Source organism: Salvelinus alpinus, chromosome 6, assembly GCF_045679555.1.
Source record: "Salvelinus alpinus chromosome 6, SLU_Salpinus.1, whole genome shotgun sequence".
Classification (NCBI taxonomy): domain Eukaryota; kingdom Metazoa; phylum Chordata; class Actinopteri; order Salmoniformes; family Salmonidae; genus Salvelinus; species Salvelinus alpinus.
Window position 1 is genome coordinate 32,993,530 of NC_092091.1, and position 20,591 is coordinate 33,014,120.

General features: G+C 43.3%; 2 protein-coding genes across 5 annotated transcripts; both read right to left on the bottom strand.

The window, feature by feature from the left end:
* Nucleotides 1-85: 85 nt before the first annotated feature.
* LOC139578588 (SERPINE1 mRNA-binding protein 1-like) lies at nt 86-8,648 on the bottom strand. 4 transcript variants are annotated; one of them, XM_071406412.1, is made up of 9 exons: nt 8,271-8,648; nt 6,617-6,812; nt 5,329-5,472; nt 3,964-4,032; nt 3,560-3,634; nt 3,216-3,387; nt 3,062-3,121; nt 2,688-2,933; nt 86-1,609 (listed from the first exon to the last, which is right to left on the bottom strand). In XM_071406412.1, exons 1-9 carry the CDS (start codon nt 8,524-8,526, stop codon nt 1,550-1,552), a joined length of 1,278 nt encoding a protein of 425 aa, XP_071262513.1. In that variant the 5' UTR covers nt 8,527-8,648; the 3' UTR covers nt 86-1,549. The 4 variants fall into 4 exon arrangements, with proteins under 4 accessions (XP_071262513.1, XP_071262512.1, XP_071262511.1 ...); XM_071406411.1 differs by having other exon boundaries at nt 3,216-3,390; XM_071406410.1 differs by having other exon boundaries at nt 3,964-4,035; nt 8,271-8,644.
* Nucleotides 8,649-10,374: 1,726 nt separating this feature from the next.
* On the bottom strand, nt 10,375-17,675 carry LOC139579682 (3-keto-steroid reductase/17-beta-hydroxysteroid dehydrogenase 7-like). The gene is made up of 6 exons (XM_071408524.1): nt 17,589-17,675; nt 13,683-13,877; nt 12,248-12,361; nt 11,701-11,757; nt 11,335-11,433; nt 10,375-10,608 (listed from the first exon to the last, which is right to left on the bottom strand). The coding sequence occupies exons 1-6, from the start codon at nt 17,673-17,675 to the stop codon at nt 10,507-10,509; spliced, it is 654 nt and encodes a 217-aa protein (XP_071264625.1). The 3' UTR covers nt 10,375-10,506.
* Between the last annotated feature and the right edge of the window lie 2,916 nt (nt 17,676-20,591).

Below are 20,591 nucleotides of genomic sequence, written 5' to 3' on the forward strand. Positions count from 1 at the left end.
TTTAATCATGAAAGAACGCAACTTTTTGTGTGTATGTGATTCTTATTTATGTACGTGGCGGAGTTGAAGTCATCACAATGCAAAAATGAATCGACCATCTTTATTTACCGACGGAGGTCTATAATGGCAGGGTTAGGATTCACACATCTGTAGAACACTAGGCTGACCCACACACAATTGTATTTCTTTCAGAGCAATTATGCAGTAGGGAGCCAGAGGGGAAATCAAAATGGAGGATCTTCAACCATCACAGGAAATACTGAAGGAGCAGGTTTACATTGTTATCAGTATACCGGGCCCCGTTCAGCAGGGTGCGATGTACAGAGCGCTGCAGATAAATGCCATGAGTAGAGATGACATGACTCCTCACTGTCTGTTCTATACAATGCATTTCTATCTGAACGTTGCACAATGTGGTGCACTGCTGAATGCAGCCCTGGAATGGTGTAAACAGTGTGAGAAGGTCTGAGGGCTTCCAAAGGATCTTAGCTGCATCACAAGTCTCAGCGACTTCATCTGTTTTTTTCCTTACCTCAGAGCTGAACTGATGTGGCAAATCTGTTTTCACATCAGCGCAGATGGAGGAAACAAGGAGTAAGCCACTGTGTCATTGAGACGCAGCTCAAGAGGGGTTAAATGAAACCGTACAGGGGGAACGGTTCACCGATAGAGCAACGAGCTAAATATGTCAGAGGGATACATTTTAAACCATTGAAGTATTCCTTCCCCCTGCTATCGAGTCCTTTGGAAACTCTTTTCTATACAAAATACATTTTAATAAACAACTGATTTAGGCTCCACTTTAAAAGTGTATCTACACTTAAACAGTTAAAATGGAGATCAACGATCCAAGGCATGTCCCTATCCGCACCATCAGAAATAATATCTCACCCCAAGATCTCTTACCATAAATTTCTTTTTCTTTTCCAGGCCTATATCATAGAGGTCTAGGCCTTAGTTTAAAAAAAAAAAATACACAAAACTGCAAACTAAAGCAAAGTCCTTGAAATGTCACTGAGCGATGATACAGTAACCTCTTCAGAAATACCCAGTATGGTAAGAGCTAGTTGGCTTGGGTTCCATCCCTGCACAGCCTGGTTTGAAGTGATCATATAGCAAAGCAAGCTATGGGACACCACAAGCTCAAATTACAACTTTCTCATACCTTATATTTGGAAATGCGTATTTTCAAGCAGCAATACAAAAAAGTATTAATGAAGAACGCATAATCTCTGAAAAAAATACTGTATGAAAACGTCCCTGCTACCTTGTTTCTAAGTACAAAACCTCTACCAATAATTTGCTCCGGAAGTAGCAAGAAGTCCTTTTCTTTTTTATTTCTTTTTTCTTCTTCTCCCATCTGTTTTTTTCCATATTTTCTTTTTAATAAAACGGGTAAAATTCAGTCCTCAGATGCAAGTGTCATGGGCCATGACAGTCTTCTCCATCATATAATTTTTGCTGAAGGATCCAGAAACATGCAAGCCTCGTAGAGGGGCCTAGGGGTCTGCCTGGGGCTCCTGGGGGCCTATGGGGCAGCCGCTCCATCTTAGGCCAGGGCCGGGAAGGCCTCGGGGTCGTCCACGTTGGGCACGATCACCCCGCTCGGCTGGGAGGAGGGTTAGGAAAACAAGAAGGAACGAGATTGAGCAGACATATACAGTGAAATTATGACCATATCTGTTGTACTTAAACAATCCAAATTCTCTCAACTTTAAATCGTATAAATTCTTGCCATAACAGACAATTAGTAATAATACTAAACAAAAAGATGAACGCAACACGAATTAAATATTTTACTGAGTTACAATTCATAAGGAAATCAGTCAATTGAAATAAATAAATGATGCACTAAAATCGATGGACTTCCCATAACTGGAAATACAGATATGGTATCTGTAAACAGATGCATAAGAAGAAATGGGCCTCAGGGTCTCGTTGTGGTATTTTTTGTGTATTCAAATTGACAATTGATCAAATGCAATTGTGTTTGTTGTCCATAGCTTATGCCTGCCCATACCATAACCCCACCATGGGGCACACTGTTCACATCAGTAAATCACTCGTCCACACGAAACCATACACATGGTTTGCGGTTGTGCGGCCGGTTGGACATACTGCAAAATTCTCTAAAACAACATTGCAGGTGGCTTATAGTAGAGAAATTAACATTACATTCCTGCAGTCAGTATGCCAATTGCATGCACCCTCAAAACGCAAGACATTTGTGGCATTGTTGTGTGACAAAACTGCACATTTTAGAGTGGTCTTTAATTGTCCCCAGCACAAGGTGCACCTGTGTAATGATAATGCTGTTTAGTTGGCTTCCTGAATGCCACACCTGTCAGGTGGATGGATTATCTTGGCAAAGGAGAAATGCTCACTAACAGGGATAAACAAATTTGTGCACAAAATGTGTGAAGTGTGTTCTCTTCTGGGATGAATCCTAGTCAACTCTACCAGGCAGATGGCGTGTACTTTTTTAAAAACGGTTTTCTTTTCTTTTTCGTATCTGTGACCAACAGATGAATATCTGTATTCCCAATTATGTGAAATACATAGATTAGGGCCTAATGAATTTATTTCAATTGACTCATTTCCTTATATGAACTGTAACCCAGTAATATATTTGAAATTGTTGCATGTTACGTTAATTTTTTGTTCAGTGTAGGATTAATCGTCCAGACCTTGTCAGTCCGGCCTCCGCGGGCCGGCCTGGTGGGGGCTCCACCATCACGCTCGCGGGGCTCTCTGGGCTCACGCTCGCGGAACTCTCCCCGGAACTCTCCTCTGCCCTCCCCGCGCCCACGGCCCCCCCTGCCACCACGGGGTCCACCACGACCACGGCTAGGGCGGCCCAGGTCCCCAAAGTTTATCTCCAACTGGGCTGTGATGTCATTGGCCGGCTTCCGGAAGTGGTGATCATCCTCTGTCTGAAAGACGTGGGGGGGGGGGGGGGGCATCGTCAATGACTGAACATTTGCTTCCTGCACACAAGTCAGTCACAATTAGGTTATCTTGAGGAGAGACCTTGTGAGCGTCTGTCAGATGTGAAACTCACCTTAGGGGCGACTCCCTCGGCCTCCACTGCAGCTTCAATCAGAGTATCATCTTTCTTCTCCTTTATTGCAGAGAAAGCAGGAAGAAAATTGAGTTAGGTTATGGAAAACAAAACAAAGGCCAAGTCAGTTTTGTGGTTTTGACAGTCCACTCACGTCCTTGGACTTGTGCAGCACGTATCCTTTCTTCCACTGGCTGTCGGCTCCCTCGTTGGCCTTGCGGATGTTGAACTCCACCTTGGTTTTCTCCTTGTCCTGCTGGGCCTTCCATTCATCCAGAGTCATCTCCTTGGGTTCCACTTCCTTAGGTTCACCAACCTCATTCTCCCTACAACAGACAGATGAGAAAACAGAACTGTCAGAACACGCAACTGGCTGGAGATAAAAAATATGGAGGAAAAGCCAACCAGCCCACACTGTTAAATCCCTGAGGAGAGAACAAGTGCACACTTTGGGAAGAAGAGGGAGATGTGGTAGAAGGCTCAGCCCTATCAACTCACTTATTCTCAGAGTCAGCGGGCAGATGCTCCTCTCCCTCAGGGGTCTCCTCGGTTACGTTTGATTGGTCAAGCTCGCTGTGGAGAGGAAAAAAACTAATTTAGCTTCCCCTGAGTGTGTCCACATCAGCTTAGCTCCACCTGTACATTAACACCAGCTTTACAGCTCTGTGTGGCTGCACGGCATTCCCATCCACGTCACTCATTCTCAGACATTCAATATGCTGAAAGGTGATGATACCAGGACAATATAGAGACTAGGTGTCTTGACTCAACACGTTGACTTAGGTTTACACACAACCACACAAGTTAAATCAAAACTCTTCCTTGAAGTTTGTAGACATACTCTGTCTTTTAGAAAAGTGTAATGAGAGGGTGTGTTGTGCTAGGTCGGCAGTGCAACTCACCCCATCTCATCCTTGACGGTGCCCCAGTTGTGAGATCCACTTCCTCCACGCTTCTCCTCACCTTTCTGGCTGCTGAAACAACGTCTGGGCTTTAGCTCACACCTTCACTTCAATAGTCTCTCCAGCAAAAAAATCAGTTTATTTTAATGAGATAAACCTGGATGGGAAAACGTTAAATAAGTAGTTCTTATATTTCTAGGGCCAGTTCCCCAGATACAGATTAAGTGTAGTCCTGGACTACAAAGCAAGCTCAAGGGAGAATCTCCATTGAAATGTATTTTTAGTCCAGGATTAGTGTTAATCTGAGTTTGGGAAACTGTGGCTCGATCTTAACCAACAGGCGGAACCGCTACTAGCGGGAGATTACATGCACCTGCGAGCTAAACTAAGCTTGATTGCAATAACAAAATAAATAAACAAGGATAAAACAGCAGATCAGTTGATCACTCGTTGTTACCATGTCAAGCGATTATGATACCAGACAGCTGGTCTAGATTCTCTACTCCCTGCCCCCAATGAAACTGACCTACCAGGAGCTTTGGAAACCAAGGCTGATGAATGTAAAAAAATACCTTGAGGCCTATATTTCATTCAAACGCTTCACCTTAAAATGGCAAATTAATATATGCCATTCAAGACTTTATAGACTACATTTTCATTTGATAAAGAAATAGACCACTCAATCAAGATTTACTTGACTTAGTTACACATTTCAAATCTTGGACAGTCCAGGGATACTCCCCCCGATCTTGATAAGAAATGGCCATATGAGAAAATGTTATTTTAAAGACAGTTGTATTTAATAGATTACATAAATTGGAAATGAATAAAATAAGAGTAGGCTACACCATCAACATTAGTTTTCCATTCATACAGCCTGTTGGGTAAATTGGCACAGTAGATTTGCCATGGTAAACAAGGAAATATTATATTTCAGTTGTACAGAATGATTGTAAAACAGATAAATTACCCGTAGTCTGGTTAACTAGCAAGATTAAACATTTTCTGATAATACCCACCAGAGGGCGAAATAGTGTTGGAAAATGTTGGTTGCAATCACGACTAAAAGAACCACGATATCTGCGTTATGTAGCGGTAAATTGGTGGCGGATGATGATTGCAATTGAGATCAGCTATGCAGGTGTCTTTAGCTCATATTGATGGTTTAAGAAGAGATCAGCTGGTGATAATCTAGTGGCCACCAGTGGCAGCAATTGACCCTGTGTTTCCCAGCCCTGGACTAAAAAGCACTTTAAGAACCGAGATTCTCCATTTGAGCAGGAAATAGGCCTAATAATGAGCTCCGACTTATCCATCCTTGAGTTAGCTAGCTACATAATTCACAACATGACACGGAAGACTTACGATCGATCGTTGCCGCTGTGTCTGTCAAATTCACGCTTTCCTCGGGCATCGAAGCCGTCGCTCCTGCCCATGCCTCGGCCCCTGCTGCCCAATCCCCGGCCCCTGCCGCCACCACGTCCTCTCATGGGCCTTTCCCCAATGGGCCTGGGGAGACAGACAAGGAACCAAACCAATCAGCAGCCTGCCTCACAGGAAGGAACAGTTGATGTGTATTCATTGAGGTTAAAACATTCAGAAAGTTGCAGATAGAAATGTAACGAATAGAGCCGACATGTTATCTGAACGATCTGTACTGTTACATCCCCACAAACAGACCCCGGTGCATGACCCAAAACACAATGGATTATATATGACCAATACTGTGAACTACACTGGAACAGTATTATAGCAAACATAACTTATATTTCCTTAGGCGGGGCTCTACGCTGACATTTTCTTCTTCTTTTTTTTTTTTTTTTAAATAAGGGAGCATAAGTTGAAAAATATAGGCAGACAAAGAAATTCCAGGGCACAATAAAAACATTTGAGGGAATAAAGCTTGAATCTTTCATTTTCTAGACACACTGCCTAAAATAAAATACTAGGGGACATAGCAAAATAGTTAGGCACATATGTGAGTAAAATGGTCGCACTGTAGAGCCCTGCCTTAGGCACGGTTTGAATACTTTAAAAACACTTGTGCTTCTTTAGCGTAGTCATTGTTGGATTGCGAGCCCCCCCAAAACCCCCTGGCTATTCATGATAGACCAGCAACTCTTTCTACAAAGGAAGGAGGGACGTATACAGGGTTTATATATGTTACCACCACCCTTTTCATACACACCCTGCTGTGCTGTAACAGGTTAAGTTAAGTGACAAGGCAAAGCTGAGGAATTATCAGTGAAGGTGGCGTGACTTTCTCTGCTGCTGAACAGTAGTGAAGTGGACCCCATAAATAAGATGTGATTGGGTTACCTCTGACAGCCTGAGGGGAAATAGTCCTGTCAAATGGAGAAGGGGGTTGTTTTTGTTTACACAATAAAGGCCTGGTTAGTGTCCAATTTAAAAAGGAAAGAACGGTACTGTCCTACATTAGAGTGCCGGTGTGGGTATCAAAGTCTTAAATGAGGACTAATATACGTTTATTTGTAAAATCAGATGGGTTACTGTTCAGATGGAACAAAGGCCTGCACACAGACACACACACACAGATCTGAGTCGTGTTATTGTTTGGGTTAGTACCGGTTTAAAAATACAATAATCCCATTTGGTGCCAACTGAATATACCCCTGCTCTACCCAGTACTCACTTCTCCACAGAGAACTCTCCTCCCTCGCCAGGCTTCTCCTCTCCGCCGGGGGGCCTCTCGAAACGGCGTGGTGGCCGTCTGTCAGTCCGGGGGGGTCTGTCTGTAGGGGGGCGGCTCTCGCCCTGGAACTCACGGGGCGGTCCACCAGCTGGGCCCTGACCCTCAGGCCTGCGACCCATCCTCCTGGGACCAGGTCCTGGAGCAGGACAGAGCATAGGAATTATTAATCCCCTTATGAGAAAATGTAGGGTTATGGTTCTTTGAAAAACAAAAGGAGTATAAGGGTAATTTTCTCAAGAGCTTTGCTAGCGAAAATAACTAAAACAGGGGTGTGAATTGGTGACTATTGTCATTAAAGCGAGAGCTTTTCTCAAGACCAGTCTCCAAAAGAGTGAGCAGGACTGACGTTCTGAACTAGAATGTAAGGGCTTATTCATGTAACATGCAGAGGAATACAATTAAAATGTCAACTTCTTTATTAACCTATGAACTAACATTGAACTTTGTATTATGCACCATGCCAGTACTAGCAGATGGAAACATGCCCTAAGTATGGTCTGACAAGTCCCGCCCACTGTTGACCAAAATAGACACCCACCCCTACATCCCAGCAGCTGAATGCACGTTGAAGCACCTGTCTCCTCTTCTCTCGTTTACATTTTCGACTTTGTTTCTGACTGGTGTAAGTAGGATGGAACGTTCTAACACAATACAGGGGCGGGTAACGTACTGGCTAACGTAGCCAGTAACGTACAAGTACTCACTAATACGAGAACGTACATGTAACAAGTTGTTTGCCAATTGATATAGTCTTATCTTATGTGTTCACTGAGTAGCATGCTCGTGAAGCTGTGTTATCTGACAAAAACACCAAACGCCCATATTCTCATTCACAACCGCGATACGCCACGCAAGATGACGCAATTCCCTGCCTTGTCAAGAACATGTTGGTGCTGTAGTACACTCCAAGCCACGAGGTTGGTCACGACGCGGGTTAATAATGCGGGTAGCGAAAGACTAGCAAGATAGTTATCTACGTTAATTCGGCAGAAAAACGACCCTCAAATGTAACCAGGAGGCATTTTGGTAGGCAGTCATTGTAAATAAGAATGTATTAACTGACTTGCTTAGTTAAAACAATTTTTTTTAGTACGATCGCTTCGCTTGTGGAAGTTGGCTTACACCAATGTGTAAATACACGGTTCGCTAGCTAACGTTAGGCGAACAATTTCAATTGCACGAAACTGACAACTCGCCAATCGTGCATTTAGCAAGTACGTAGCTACCAATCCAACACTGATCAACCGGCATTTAGCAAACAACAACCGACTTTGGTAAGCTAACGTTAGCTAGCTCATTAACTAGTTAATTACCATGGCTAAACAAGGCCCCTAAGAGGCGTTTTATTGGCAGCAAAACAAGTTCGCCAGCAAGTTAGTTATCAGGGGGCACAGACTACCACACACTTGTGACACATTTTTTTGCAACGAATGCGATAAGCTTATGAACATTAACTGCCATCTGAACTGACGCACTAAAGGAATCATGTCGACCTCATGGAGGGTTTGAAACCATTGCTAGCTGAACTGAACTATCCAGCGAGAACTGCGATTTTGCAGACCAATCCGACATTTACTGCAGGAAACAGTCTTACCATCTTTCTTCAGAGGCACGGGTGCCAGAGGCTCATCTTTCTTATCAGCAGGGACCATCTTTCTATCTTTCTGGGACTCCTTTTTCTGGAGCTTGGCGGCTTGGGCTGCGGTCTTGAAGGCACCAGGGACAGGAGCCTCCTTCTTCTTGTTCTCTGCCTCCTTCAACAGCTCGAACGGGTCCGATTCGTCGTCAAATAGTTGGTCGAATCGGTTGGCTATAGCGCAGCCGAAACCTTCTTGCATATGTCCGGGCATGATGGCGCCCCTTCAGCAGGATTTTCCTCCGATTCTACGAGGCTTGGTGCGAACACTTCGCTAAATGATGCCACAAGATGGCTGGGAAAAGGACCTCCTTCTCTTCCGGCGTGATAGACATCCGGGGCCTCAACTTTGGCGCCAGGTGGGGCGTGTAGTTCTTTGATGACGGAGAGTTTCGCGAAAACATAAGGGGCGGCTCACTCAATAAAATACAGTACCCAGGACGATGGACGGGGTTAATGCTTTTGCGTTTCTCCATTTGACAAGCATGAATGTTATATCTGTTGTAGTTTGCTATTTGCATTCAATCATATATTTTGTTTGGGAGAGCTTTCCCACCCTTTCTATAATCATCTAAACACTATACACACACACACCCACTATCCATATTCACCTTCAAACCCTTTGCTACATTGTTTCTCCATAGAAAGCCTCCATAGTTCTTTGCCATATTTTAACCTTTATTTAACTTGGCAAGTCAGTTAAGAATAAATTCTTATTTACAATGATGGCCAATCCCAGACATCACTGGGCCAATTGTGCACCGCCCTATGGGACTCCCAATCACATCCGGATGTGATATAGCCTGGATTCAAACCAGAGACTGTAGTGATGCCTCTTGCACTAAGATGCAGTGCCTTAGACCGCTGCGCCACTCGGGAGCCCATAGCAATTTGGCCTGCATACCCAAGTCTGTCTTTCAAATCTAAAACACTGTTCTGGTAGTCAACTGAGACATCTGTGCATATTTCAGAGCAGTCAATAGTTTGTGGCCTTTTTTAGGTGTCAGTCAATGTTGTAGCTTTGCTGTGTATAGGCCCTAGGGGCCAACAAGTACTTTTGGGTGTCAGGGAAAATGTATGGAGTAAAAAGTGCATTATTTTCTTTAGGAATGTAGTGAAGTAAAGGATGTCAAAAATATAAATAGTAAAGTACAGATAACCCCCAAAGCTACTTAAGTAGTACTTTAAAATATTTTTACTTAAGTACTTTACACAACTGATGGTTTGGGCATTCTGCAACCTGAAACTCAGCGAGGAAGCTATGCTTACAGAAACCGGCAGAGGACGACAGCTGCAGGGTGTGTGCCCACCCTCCCCTGGAGCAGATATACTACCACACGCACCGTGGGGACACCACAGAGGCCAGGATCACATAGACCACCTATGTTAACATTTGGGTGGAGAGTACTGCTGACAGCCTCCTAACGATGGGGCCGCACCAGACTTATGTGAAGCCAGCAATCAATCGTGGCGCAATTTGGATTGATTGGCACTAGGCATTATCCAGCCAGTGATGGTATATCTTGTGAATATTTCTATGTTTTGTGTAGGCTATGTTGTGAGTAGGCTATATGCAGTTTTGGTTTTATTTCAATGTCTGGTGAAACCTTTTGATTGCTTGTTATCACAGCACAAAAAAACAAGCAAGCCAGGGAAACAATTATGTGAAGTGGATCATGCATTTACAGTAGGCCCCCCTATATTCTGATTAAAATTAACAAAATCATTACACTTAATTGATGACATTACAGTGTAGGTCTACCACTTTGAATCCACAAAGTCATTCAGGGCTATCAGTGGTGCAGACATGTTAATTAAAGCCATATGGTTTATTGGAATGTTATTACATTATTTGACACATCAAATAATACACATACTTTCAAATGTGTTTGTGGAATTCCTTGTGAGGTCTGACAACACATGCAAAACAGACACAATACATTAGTAGCAGCATCAATGAGTGACACGGTGGCAATCAAATCAGAACCTAATACCAGCAGCACTCATTGTCTGTGAGGCCTCCCAATGTAGGCAAATAAGGCAAACAGAATTCATCACTTCCATCAATGAAATAGTGACAATCAGATGAGATTCTTTCTCGCGTCTCAGTCGTCTGCAGGACAGGAGTCTCAGTCCATTAGATGGGAGTTATGTCCCATCCACTGTTCCTTCAATCAGGCTACTGTGGAGTAGCTCAAATACCCTTCTTTTCCTCCTTCAGTTTCCTGCGTACTTTGTCTTCCAGTTCCAGTAGTTTATCATACAGGGCCTCGGACATGTCCCCATCAATATCCATCTGTGAAGGGAACAGAGAGGCGATCAGACACAGCAGGGGACTGATTGGCATGTCAGAGTGGATTTGACAAGAATAGAAACGGAAGTCCTGTCATCTGTCAGATAGAATATTTACTTAATGTTTCATAATTTGGACGGATCCAATATTCATCTATAGTTACATTCCACCACTTCAAAATGATCTAGAGTATTATAAACTGGGTGGTTCGAGCCCTGAATGCTGGTTGGCTGACAGCCGTGGTATATCAGACCGTATACCACGGGTATGACAAAACATTTATTTGTACTGCTCTAATAACGTTGGTAACCAGTTTATAATAGAAATAAGGCAACTTGGGAGTTTGTGGTATATGGCCAATATACCACAGCTAAGGGCTGTATCCAGGTACTCCGCGATGCGTCGTACATAAGAACAGCCCTTAGCCGTCGTATATTGGCCATATACCACACCCCCTCGGGCCTTATTGCTTAAATATAATCACCCAAATGAATATAAATACTTAACCACGCGGATATGATTGAAATTGATATCTTGCTTGGTTGGTAGATTGGTACAAAAAAAATACAGGCTGGTAATGTGTTCAAACACCCAACAATACAAATATGTGATGAACATGTGATGTCACAGATTCAAATAACTGTGGAGATGGCTTCCAATGTTTTACGTGTACAGTATCACTCCTGTTTTAGAGTCAGTCTGGATTTCCTGGATCTGTGGTTTGTATACCTTGCGAGGTTGTGTGTAGTTGTTTCCCAGACCTGAGGTTAGACTGTGGTATTTAGTCCAAGGATCCAGCGACTCAGGTTTTTGCATAAACAGCCAGAACTGCACAATGAAAAGAGGCACAGATGAATCAAACTCTTAAAAATAGATTTTATTAAGTCACAACAAATGCAGAGCATCTAACAACCAATAACCTAGTGATAATACTGTGTGTACTATCAATACAGAAAGGTAATATGTTTCCATGGTTCACTGTGAGAGGTCAAATAATTTTTTGGTGCTAGTACATACCAGTGATGTCATGTTATCTGTGGAAAATTCCAGAGCCTCTACTCCATTGTGTGTGTGTGTGTGTCTGTGTGTACATACCAGAGCCTCTGCTCCATTGCAGGGGGTCAGGGTGAATGTGTTTGTACAGATTCTGATCTGTTGAAATGAGCACGAGGGATAAGACGAGTCATCATGAAAATGTGATATTGCTTGACTTTGGGAATCAGGAGACTGAAAGCAATATACACTGCTCAAAAAAATAAAGGGAACACTTAAACAACACAATGTAACTCCAAGTCAATCACACTTCTGTGAAATCAAACTGTCCACTTAGGAAGCAACACTGATTGACAATACATTTCACATGCTGTTGTGCAAATGGAATAGACAAAAGGTGGAAATTATAGGCAATTAGCAAGACACTTGCTAAATTTATTGTCAATCAGTGTTGCTTCCTAAGTGGACAGTTTGATTTCACAGAAGTGTGATTGACTTGGAGTTACATTGTGTTGTTTAAGTGTTCCCTTTATTTTTTTGAGCAGTGTATCTTAAAATATTGGATGTTGACATACACAATTTTGTGGGACTAATGATAAAATGTTCCTTTAACAAATACTATTATCGCTCACAAAGACAACACACACACCAGCCAGAGGATGGGCATGAGCAGGTTCCAGAGGAGTGTGGGGAAGGAAGGCAGGATACCATAGGTCAGGTTGGTCATCGCAAAGCCTGGACAGATCACTGATGAGTACAGGCCCTGGAGGAAACATTAATTAATAAAGTTTATACAACGGGTGGGTCTAATCCTGAATTCTGATTGGGTAAAAGTGCATTCCAAATCAAATCAAATTTATTTATATAGCCCTTCGTACATCAGCTGATATCTCAAAGTGCTGTACAGAAACCCAGCCTAAAACCCCAAACAGCAAGAAATGCAGGTGTAAAAGCACGGTGGCTAGGAAAAACTCCCTAGAAAGGCCAAAACCTAGGAAGAAACCTAGAGAGGAACCAGGCTATGAGGGGTGGCCAGTCCTCTTCTGGCTGTGCCGGGTGGAGATTATAACAGAACATGGCCAAGATGTTCAAATGTTCATAAATGACCAGCATGGTCAAATAATAATAATCACAGTGGTTGTCGAGGGTGCAGCACCTCAGGAGTAAATGTCAGTTGGCTTTTCATAGCCGATCAATAAGAGTATCTCTACCGCTCCTGCGGTCTCTAGAGAGTTGAAAACAGCAGGTCTGGGACAGGTAGCACGTCCGGTGAACAGGTCACTTATTCCAGCCGGTGTCTATTCCACAAGTTACCACTGGCTAAATCTATGATGTTAAAATGCCTATTTACTCTGTTCCATCTGACTGCACAATCCACTGTCTCATCAGCCCAGGCAGGGAAGTTATAAACTTGATCTCCACTTTAAAATAATCTAGACATTATGTCACATTTCTTTTAGACTAGCATTTAGTTTTCAACAGCGGAGGTTTGTATAAACCTCGCTGTCTGTCTCTCCAACATTTGCAACATTGTTTCAATATTCAAATTCCATCTCCAACTGTCTCATAGTAATGAACGTGTAGGGTGTCGGGGGTAGGGATGAGAGAGAGAGGCATGCAGCGTTTCTCAGCCAGTCATTTTTATGGATATATACAAAGAAATGTCAATTGAAAAAAGGTGAAACGAAATGAAGTGCAGCTAGTTTGCAGTCTTTCCAGCTTCAGTTTGAAGTGATTGTGTTAGCTGTGTTGTTGGCTAGCTCCTCTGAACAACGGTGTCCTAACGAGAGAGCACATTTCCTATGCCAGGCGAAATTGTTCCTCATTAGCTCATTGTTGTATCCAAATAAATGTCACTAGAAAACAACTTAAAACAAATGCAGCTACTGTTGTTATTCTGTCTGCACTGTTAGCCATAGTTGGCTAGCTAGCAAGCAAGGGATAAGATCGTCTTGGGCCTAACAACATCCGTGTCAATATATCCTCCAAACACCGGCTTCTCTGGCATTATCATTTAAATGACCCACTCAGTGCTTACTAAAATATGGCTGACCCCTTCTACACATCTGTGTGTTGTGGCTGACCTTCATGTTGAGGTGTGTGTTGAGAGCCAGACTGAGGAGGTCTGATGCGTATTTGGAGGAGCTGTAGGGCTCAGTGCCTGTCCGGTGCTGAAGGTCCTTCAGGCTGAAGGCTGAGCATTGGGCGTTACTAGAGCTAGTCCAGATCCCCTGGGAGGTGTGGTTGGCCTGGCACAGCACCGGTAGAAGCTCCTTCAACTGGCCATGCAGGGGTCAGATGACAGAAGCGACCACAGAGGGTAAGGGACCTAATGGGGTTAAGGAAATGTTTGGTGCTGTAACGAAGACGCAGGGAGTCAGGAAGCAGTTGCAGTTGGTGAGTTTAACAGTAACGAACATGTAGAGAATACAAAACAAGAGAAGCGTCTGGACAGGATAACATAACCAATACTGCCTGATGAGTAATGCTACAGAGTGCTAGATAAAGGGGAAGTCCTAATGATGCCTAATGATGGGGTGCAGGTGTGCATATTGATGGATTGCCAGGGCCGGTGGTAGTAAACCTGCAACGTCGAGTGCCGGAGCGGGGGTAGACGTGACAGGTGCCAACTGTCAACTGTGCCATTCAGGGAAACAGTTAGCCTAGCGGTTAAGCGAGTTGGGCCAGTAACCGAAAGGTTGCTGGTTTGAATCCCCTGAGCCGGCAAGTTGGAGAAATGAACCCCCAACAACAACTGCTCCCTGGGCGCCGTTGATGTCGATTAAGGCAGCCCCCCACACCTATCTGATTCAGAGGGGTTGGGTTAAATGCGGAAGACACATTTCGGTTGAATGCATTCAGTTGTGAAACTCACTAGGTATCCCCTTTCCCATCCCTACTTTAGCCAACTCGTCATTGTCTTGCCAAACAAGGCCAGAAGCAGTCAGGTACACAGGCTAGAGGTACCAGTGATAAGAGACATCACCACAGTCAACTGGCCTCTCCAATAAACATGAGTGTACAGAGCCCTGAGGTAAGCAGAATAGTACAGGTGACCCTGGAATTAGCAGTCAGCAAAAACACTCTCTAGGGAAGGAGAGGACAGAACTTATTGTTATAGAAACAGTGGTGTTAATTTTTTATGAAGAGTGTTGTTATGTGACCGGCAGCTGATGAAGGGGAGATAAATCCAGGGTCCTCTGCTGTAGAGGAAAAGCTAACTTAAGCAGGTGGTCCTCAATGTCTACAAAGTAATGACCTCGGGAGATGGATAAAAAGCCTATAATATGGTCTGAACAGAACTCTTTATGATATATACATGTACATACTATATACATTACCGGTCAAAAGTTTTGTAACACCTACTCATTCAAGGTTTAAAAAAAAAAAATTATACTATTTTCTACATTGTAGAATAAAAGTGAAGACATCAAAACTATGAAATAACACATATGGAATCATGTAGTAACCACATTTTTAAAAAACAAATCAAAATAGATTTTAAATTTGAGATTCTTCAAATAGCCACCCTTTGCACACTGTTGGCATTCTCTCAACCAGCTTCATGAGGTAGTCACCTGGAATACATTTCAATTAACAGGTGTGCCTTCTTAAAAGTTAACTTGTGGAATTTCTTTCCTTCTTAATGCGTTTGAGTCAGTTGTGTTGTGACAAGGTAGGGGGGTGTATACAGAAGATAGACCTATTTGGTAAAAGACCACGTCCATATTATGGCAAGAACAGCTCAAATAAGCAAAGAGAAATGACAGCATCATTACTTTAAGACATGAAGGTCAGTCAATATGGAAAACTTCAATCACTTTGAAAGTGTCTTCAAGTGCAGTCGCAAAAACCATCAAGCGCTATGATGAAACTGGCTCTCATGAGGACCACCACCGGAATGGAAGACCCAGAGTAACCTCAGTTGCAGAGGACAAGTTCATTAGAGTTACCAGCTTCAGAAATTGCAGCCCAAATAAATGCTTCACAGAGTTCAAGTAACAGACACATCTCAACATCAACTGTTCAGAGGAGACTGTGTGAATCAGTCCTTCATTTATTTTTATTTATTTATTTATGGTCGAATTGCTGCAAATAAACCACTACTAAAGGACACCAATAAGAAGAAGAGACTTTATTGGGCCAAGAAGCACGAGCAATGGACATTACAGCAGTGGACATTTGTCCTCTGGTCTGGAGTCCAAATTGGAGATTTTTGGTTCCAACCGCCGTGTCTTTGTGAGACGCGGTGTGGGTGAACGGATGATCTCCGCATGTGTATTTCCCACCGTAAAGCATGGAGGAGGAGGTGTTATGGTGTGGTGGTGCTTTGCTGGTGACACTGTCTGTGATTTATTTAGAATTCAAGGCACATTTAACCAGCTTGGCTACCACAGCATTCTGCAGCGATACGCCATCCCATCTGGTTTGGGCTTAGTGGGAATATCATTTGTTTTTCAACAGGACAATGACCCAACATACCGCAAGGCTGCATAAGGGCTATTTTACCAAGAAGGATGACCTGGCCTCAACAATCACCCGACCTCAATCCAATTGAGATGGTTTGGGATGAGTCGGACCGCAGAGTGAAGGAAAAGCAGCCAACTAGTGCTCAGCATATGTGGGAACTCCTTCAAGACTGTTGGAAAAGCATTCCAGGTGAAGACGGTTGAGAGATTGCCAAGCGTGTGCAAAGCTGTCATCAAGGCAATGGGTGGTTATTTGAAGAATCTCAAATATAAAATATATTTTGATTTGTTTAAAACTTCTTATGGCTGAGATCCCGTTAACGAGATCGACTTGACACTAGCCAGTGAAAGTGCAGGGCGCCAAATTCAAACAGAAATCTCATAAATAAAATTCCTCAAACATACAAGTATTTTACACCATTTTAAAGATAAACTTGTTGTAAATCCAGCCACAGTGTCCGATTTCAAAAAGGCTTTACGACGAAAACACACCAAACGATTATGTTAGGTCAGTACCTAGTCACAGAAAAACACAGCCATTTTTCCAGCAAAAGAGAGGAGTCACAAAAAGCAGAAATAGAGATAAAATGAATCACTAACCTTTGATGATCTTCATCAGATGACACTCATAGGACTTCATGTTACACAATACATGTATGTTTTGTTCGATAAAGTTCATATTTATATCCAAAAATCTTAGTTTACATTGGCGCGTTGTGTTCAGTAATGTTTTGCAGAGAGCCACATCAATTTACAGAAATTCTCATAATAAACATTGATAAAAGATACAAGTATTATACATGGAACTTTAGATAAACTTCTCCTTAATGCAACCGCTGTGTCAGATTTCAAAAAAACTTTACGGAAAAAGCACACCATGCTATAATCTGAGTACAGCGCTCAGAGCCCAAACAAGCCATACAGATATCCGCCATGTTGTGGAGTCAACAGAAGTCAGAAATAGTATTATAAATATTCACTTACCTTTGATGATCTTCATCAGAATGCACTCCCAGGAATCCCGGTTCCACAATAAATGTTTGTTTTGTTCGATAACGTCCATAATTTATGTCCAAATACCTCCTTTTTGTTCACAAGTTTAGTTCCAAAATCCAAATTGATGACACGCAGGTCAGGCGAAAAGTCAAAAAATTCCATTACAGTTCGTAGAAACATGTCAAACGATGTATAGAATCAATCTTTAGGATGTTTTTAACATAAATCTTCAATAATGTTTCAGCCGGAGAATTCCTTTGTCTTCAGAAATGCGATGGAACGCAGGTCGCTCTCACGGGAGCGCGCGTGACCAGCTCATGCCAGACACCTGACTCAAAGAGCTCTCCTTTCCTCATTCTTCACAGTGGAAGCATCAAACAAGGTTCTAAAGACTGTTGACATCTAGTGGAAGCCTTAGAAAGTGCAATATGACCCCAAAGACACTGTATATTGGATAGGCAAACCTACAAACCTCAGATTTCCCACTTCCTGTGGAAGCCTACTCCCTAAGTTTGTTTTACTCACTGCTTTAGCACACTCTACCAACCCGGTTGTCTTGGCCGTGTCTGAATCCTGGCTTAGGAAAACCACCAAAAACCCTGAAATCTCCATCGCTAACTATAACATTTTCCGCCAAGATAGAACTGCCAAAGGGGGCGGTGTTGCAATCTACTGCAAAGATAGCCTGCAGAGTTCTGTATTACTATCCAAGTCTGTACCCAAACAATTCGAGCTTCTACTTCAAAAAATTCACCTTTCCAGAAACAAGTCTCTCACTGTTGCCGCTTGCTATAGACCTCCCTCTGCCCCCAGCTGTGCCCTCGATACCATATGTGAATTGATTGCCCCCCATCTATCTTCTGAGCTCGTGCTACTAGGTGACCTAAACTGGGACATGCTTAACACCCCGGCCATCCTACTATCTAAGCTTGATGCCCTCAATCTCACACAAATTATCAATGAACCTACCAGGTACAACTCCAAATCCATAAACACGGGCACCCTCATAGATGTCTTCCTAACTAACTCGCCCTCCAAATACACCTTGGCTGTTTTCAATCAAGATCTCAGCGATCACTGCCTCATTGCCTGCATCCGTAATGGGTCTGCGACCAAACGACCACCCTTCATCACTGTCAAACGCTCCCTAAAACACTTCTGCGAGTTGGCCTTTCTAATTGACCTGGCCGGGGTATCCTGGAATGACATTGACCTCATCCCGTCAGTAGATGATGCCTGGCTATTCTTTAAAAGTACCTTCCTCACCATCTTAAATAAGCATGCCCCGTTCAAGAAATGTAAAACTAGGACCTGTCTGCCCTTGACCAGCACAAAAACATCCTGTGGCGTTCTGCATTAGCATCGAATAGCCCCCGTGATATGCAACTTTTCAGGGAAGTTAGGAACAAATATACACAGGCAGTTAGGAAAGCTAAGGCTAGCTTTTTCAAACAGAAATGTGCATCCTGTAGTACTAACTCAAAAAAGTTCTGGGACACTGTAAAGTCCATGGAGAATAAGAGCACCTCCTCCCAGCTGCCCACTGCTCTGAGGCTAGGAAACACTTTCACCACCGATAAATCCACTATAATTGAGAATTTCAATAAGCATTTCTCTATGGCTGGCTATGCTTTCCACCTGGCTACCACTACCCCGGTCAACTGCCCGGCACCCTCCACATCAACCCACGAAAGCCCCCAACATTTCTCCTTCACACAAATCCATATAGCTGATGTTCTGAAAGAGCTGCAAAATCTGGACCCCTAACAAATCAGCCAGGCTAGACAATCTGGACCCTCTCTTTCTAAAATTATCTGCCGAAATTGTTGCAATCCCTATTACTAGCCTGTTCAACCTCTCTATCGTATCGTTTGAGATTCCCAAAGATTGGAAAGCTGCCACGGTCATCCCCCTCTTCAAAGGGGGTGACACTCTAGAACCAAACTGCTACAGACCTATATCTATCCTACCCTTTCTTTCTAAGGTCTTCGAAAGCCAAGTTAACAAACAGATTACCGACCATTTCGAATCCCATCGTACCTTCTCCGCTATGCCATCTGGTTTGTTAACATCTGGACATTACTGTGCAGCCCTATTCATCGACCTGGCTAAGGCTTTCGACTCTGTCAATCACCACATTCTTATTGGCAGACTCGACAGCCTTGGTTTCTCAAATTATTGCCTCGCCTGGTTTACCAACTACTTCTCTGATAGAGTTCAGTGTGTCAAATCGGAGGGCCTGTTGTCCGGACCTCTGGCAGTCTCTATGGGGGTGCCACAGGGTTCAATCCTTGGGCCGACTCTCTTCTCTGTATACATCAATGATGTTGCTCTTGCTGCTGGTGATTCTCTGATACACCTCTACGCAGACGACACTATTCTGTATACTTCTGGCCCCTCTTTGGACACTGTGTTAACTAACCTCCAGACGAGCTTCAATGCCATACAACTCTCCTTCCGTGGCCTCCAACTGCTCTTAAACGCAAGTAAAACTAAATGCATGCTATTCAACCGATCACTGCCCGCACCTGCCCGCCCGTCCAGCATCACTACTCTGGACGGCTCTGACTTAGAATACGTGGACAACTACAAATACCTAGTTGTCTGGTTAGATTGTATACTCTCCTTCCAGACTCACATTAAGCATCTCCAATCCAAAATTAAATCTAGAATCGGCTTCCTATATTGCAACAAATCATCCTTCACTCATGCTGCCAAACATACACTCGTAAAACTGACCATCCTACCGATCCTCGACTTCGGTGATGTCATCTATAAAATAGCCTCCAACACTCTACTCAACAAACTGGATGCAGTCTATCACAGTGCCATCCGTTTTGTCACTAAAGCCCCATACACTACCCACTATTGCGACCTGTACGCTCTCGTTGGTTGGCCCTCGCTTCATACTCGTCGCCAAACCCACTGGCTACAGGTTATCTACAAGTCTCTGCTAGGTAAAGCCCTACCTTATCTCAGCTCACTGGTCACCATAGCAGCACCCACTTGTAGCACGACATCCAGCAGGTATATCTCACTGGTCACCCCCAAAGCCAATTCCTCATTTGGTCATCTTTCCTTCCAGTTCTCTGCTGCCAATGACTGGAAGCTGGAGACTCATATCTCCCTCACTAGCTTTAAGCACCAGCTGTCAGAGCAGCTCACAGATCACTGCACCTGTACATAGATGGGCTATTTACAGATGGGCTATCTACCTACCTCATCCCCATACTTTATTTATTTATCTTGCTCCTTTATACCCCAGTATCTCTACTTGCACATTCATCTTCTGCACATCTACCATTCCAGTGTTTTATTGCTATATTGTAATTACTTCGCCACCATGGCCTATTTATTGCCTTAACTCCCTTATCTTACCTCATTTGCACTCACTGTATACAGACTTTTTGTTTTCTTTGTTCTACTGTATTATTGACTGTATGTCTTGTTTATTCCATGTGTAACTCTGTGTTGTTGTATGTGTCGAATTGCTATGCTTTATCTTGGCCAGGTCGCAGTTGCAAATGA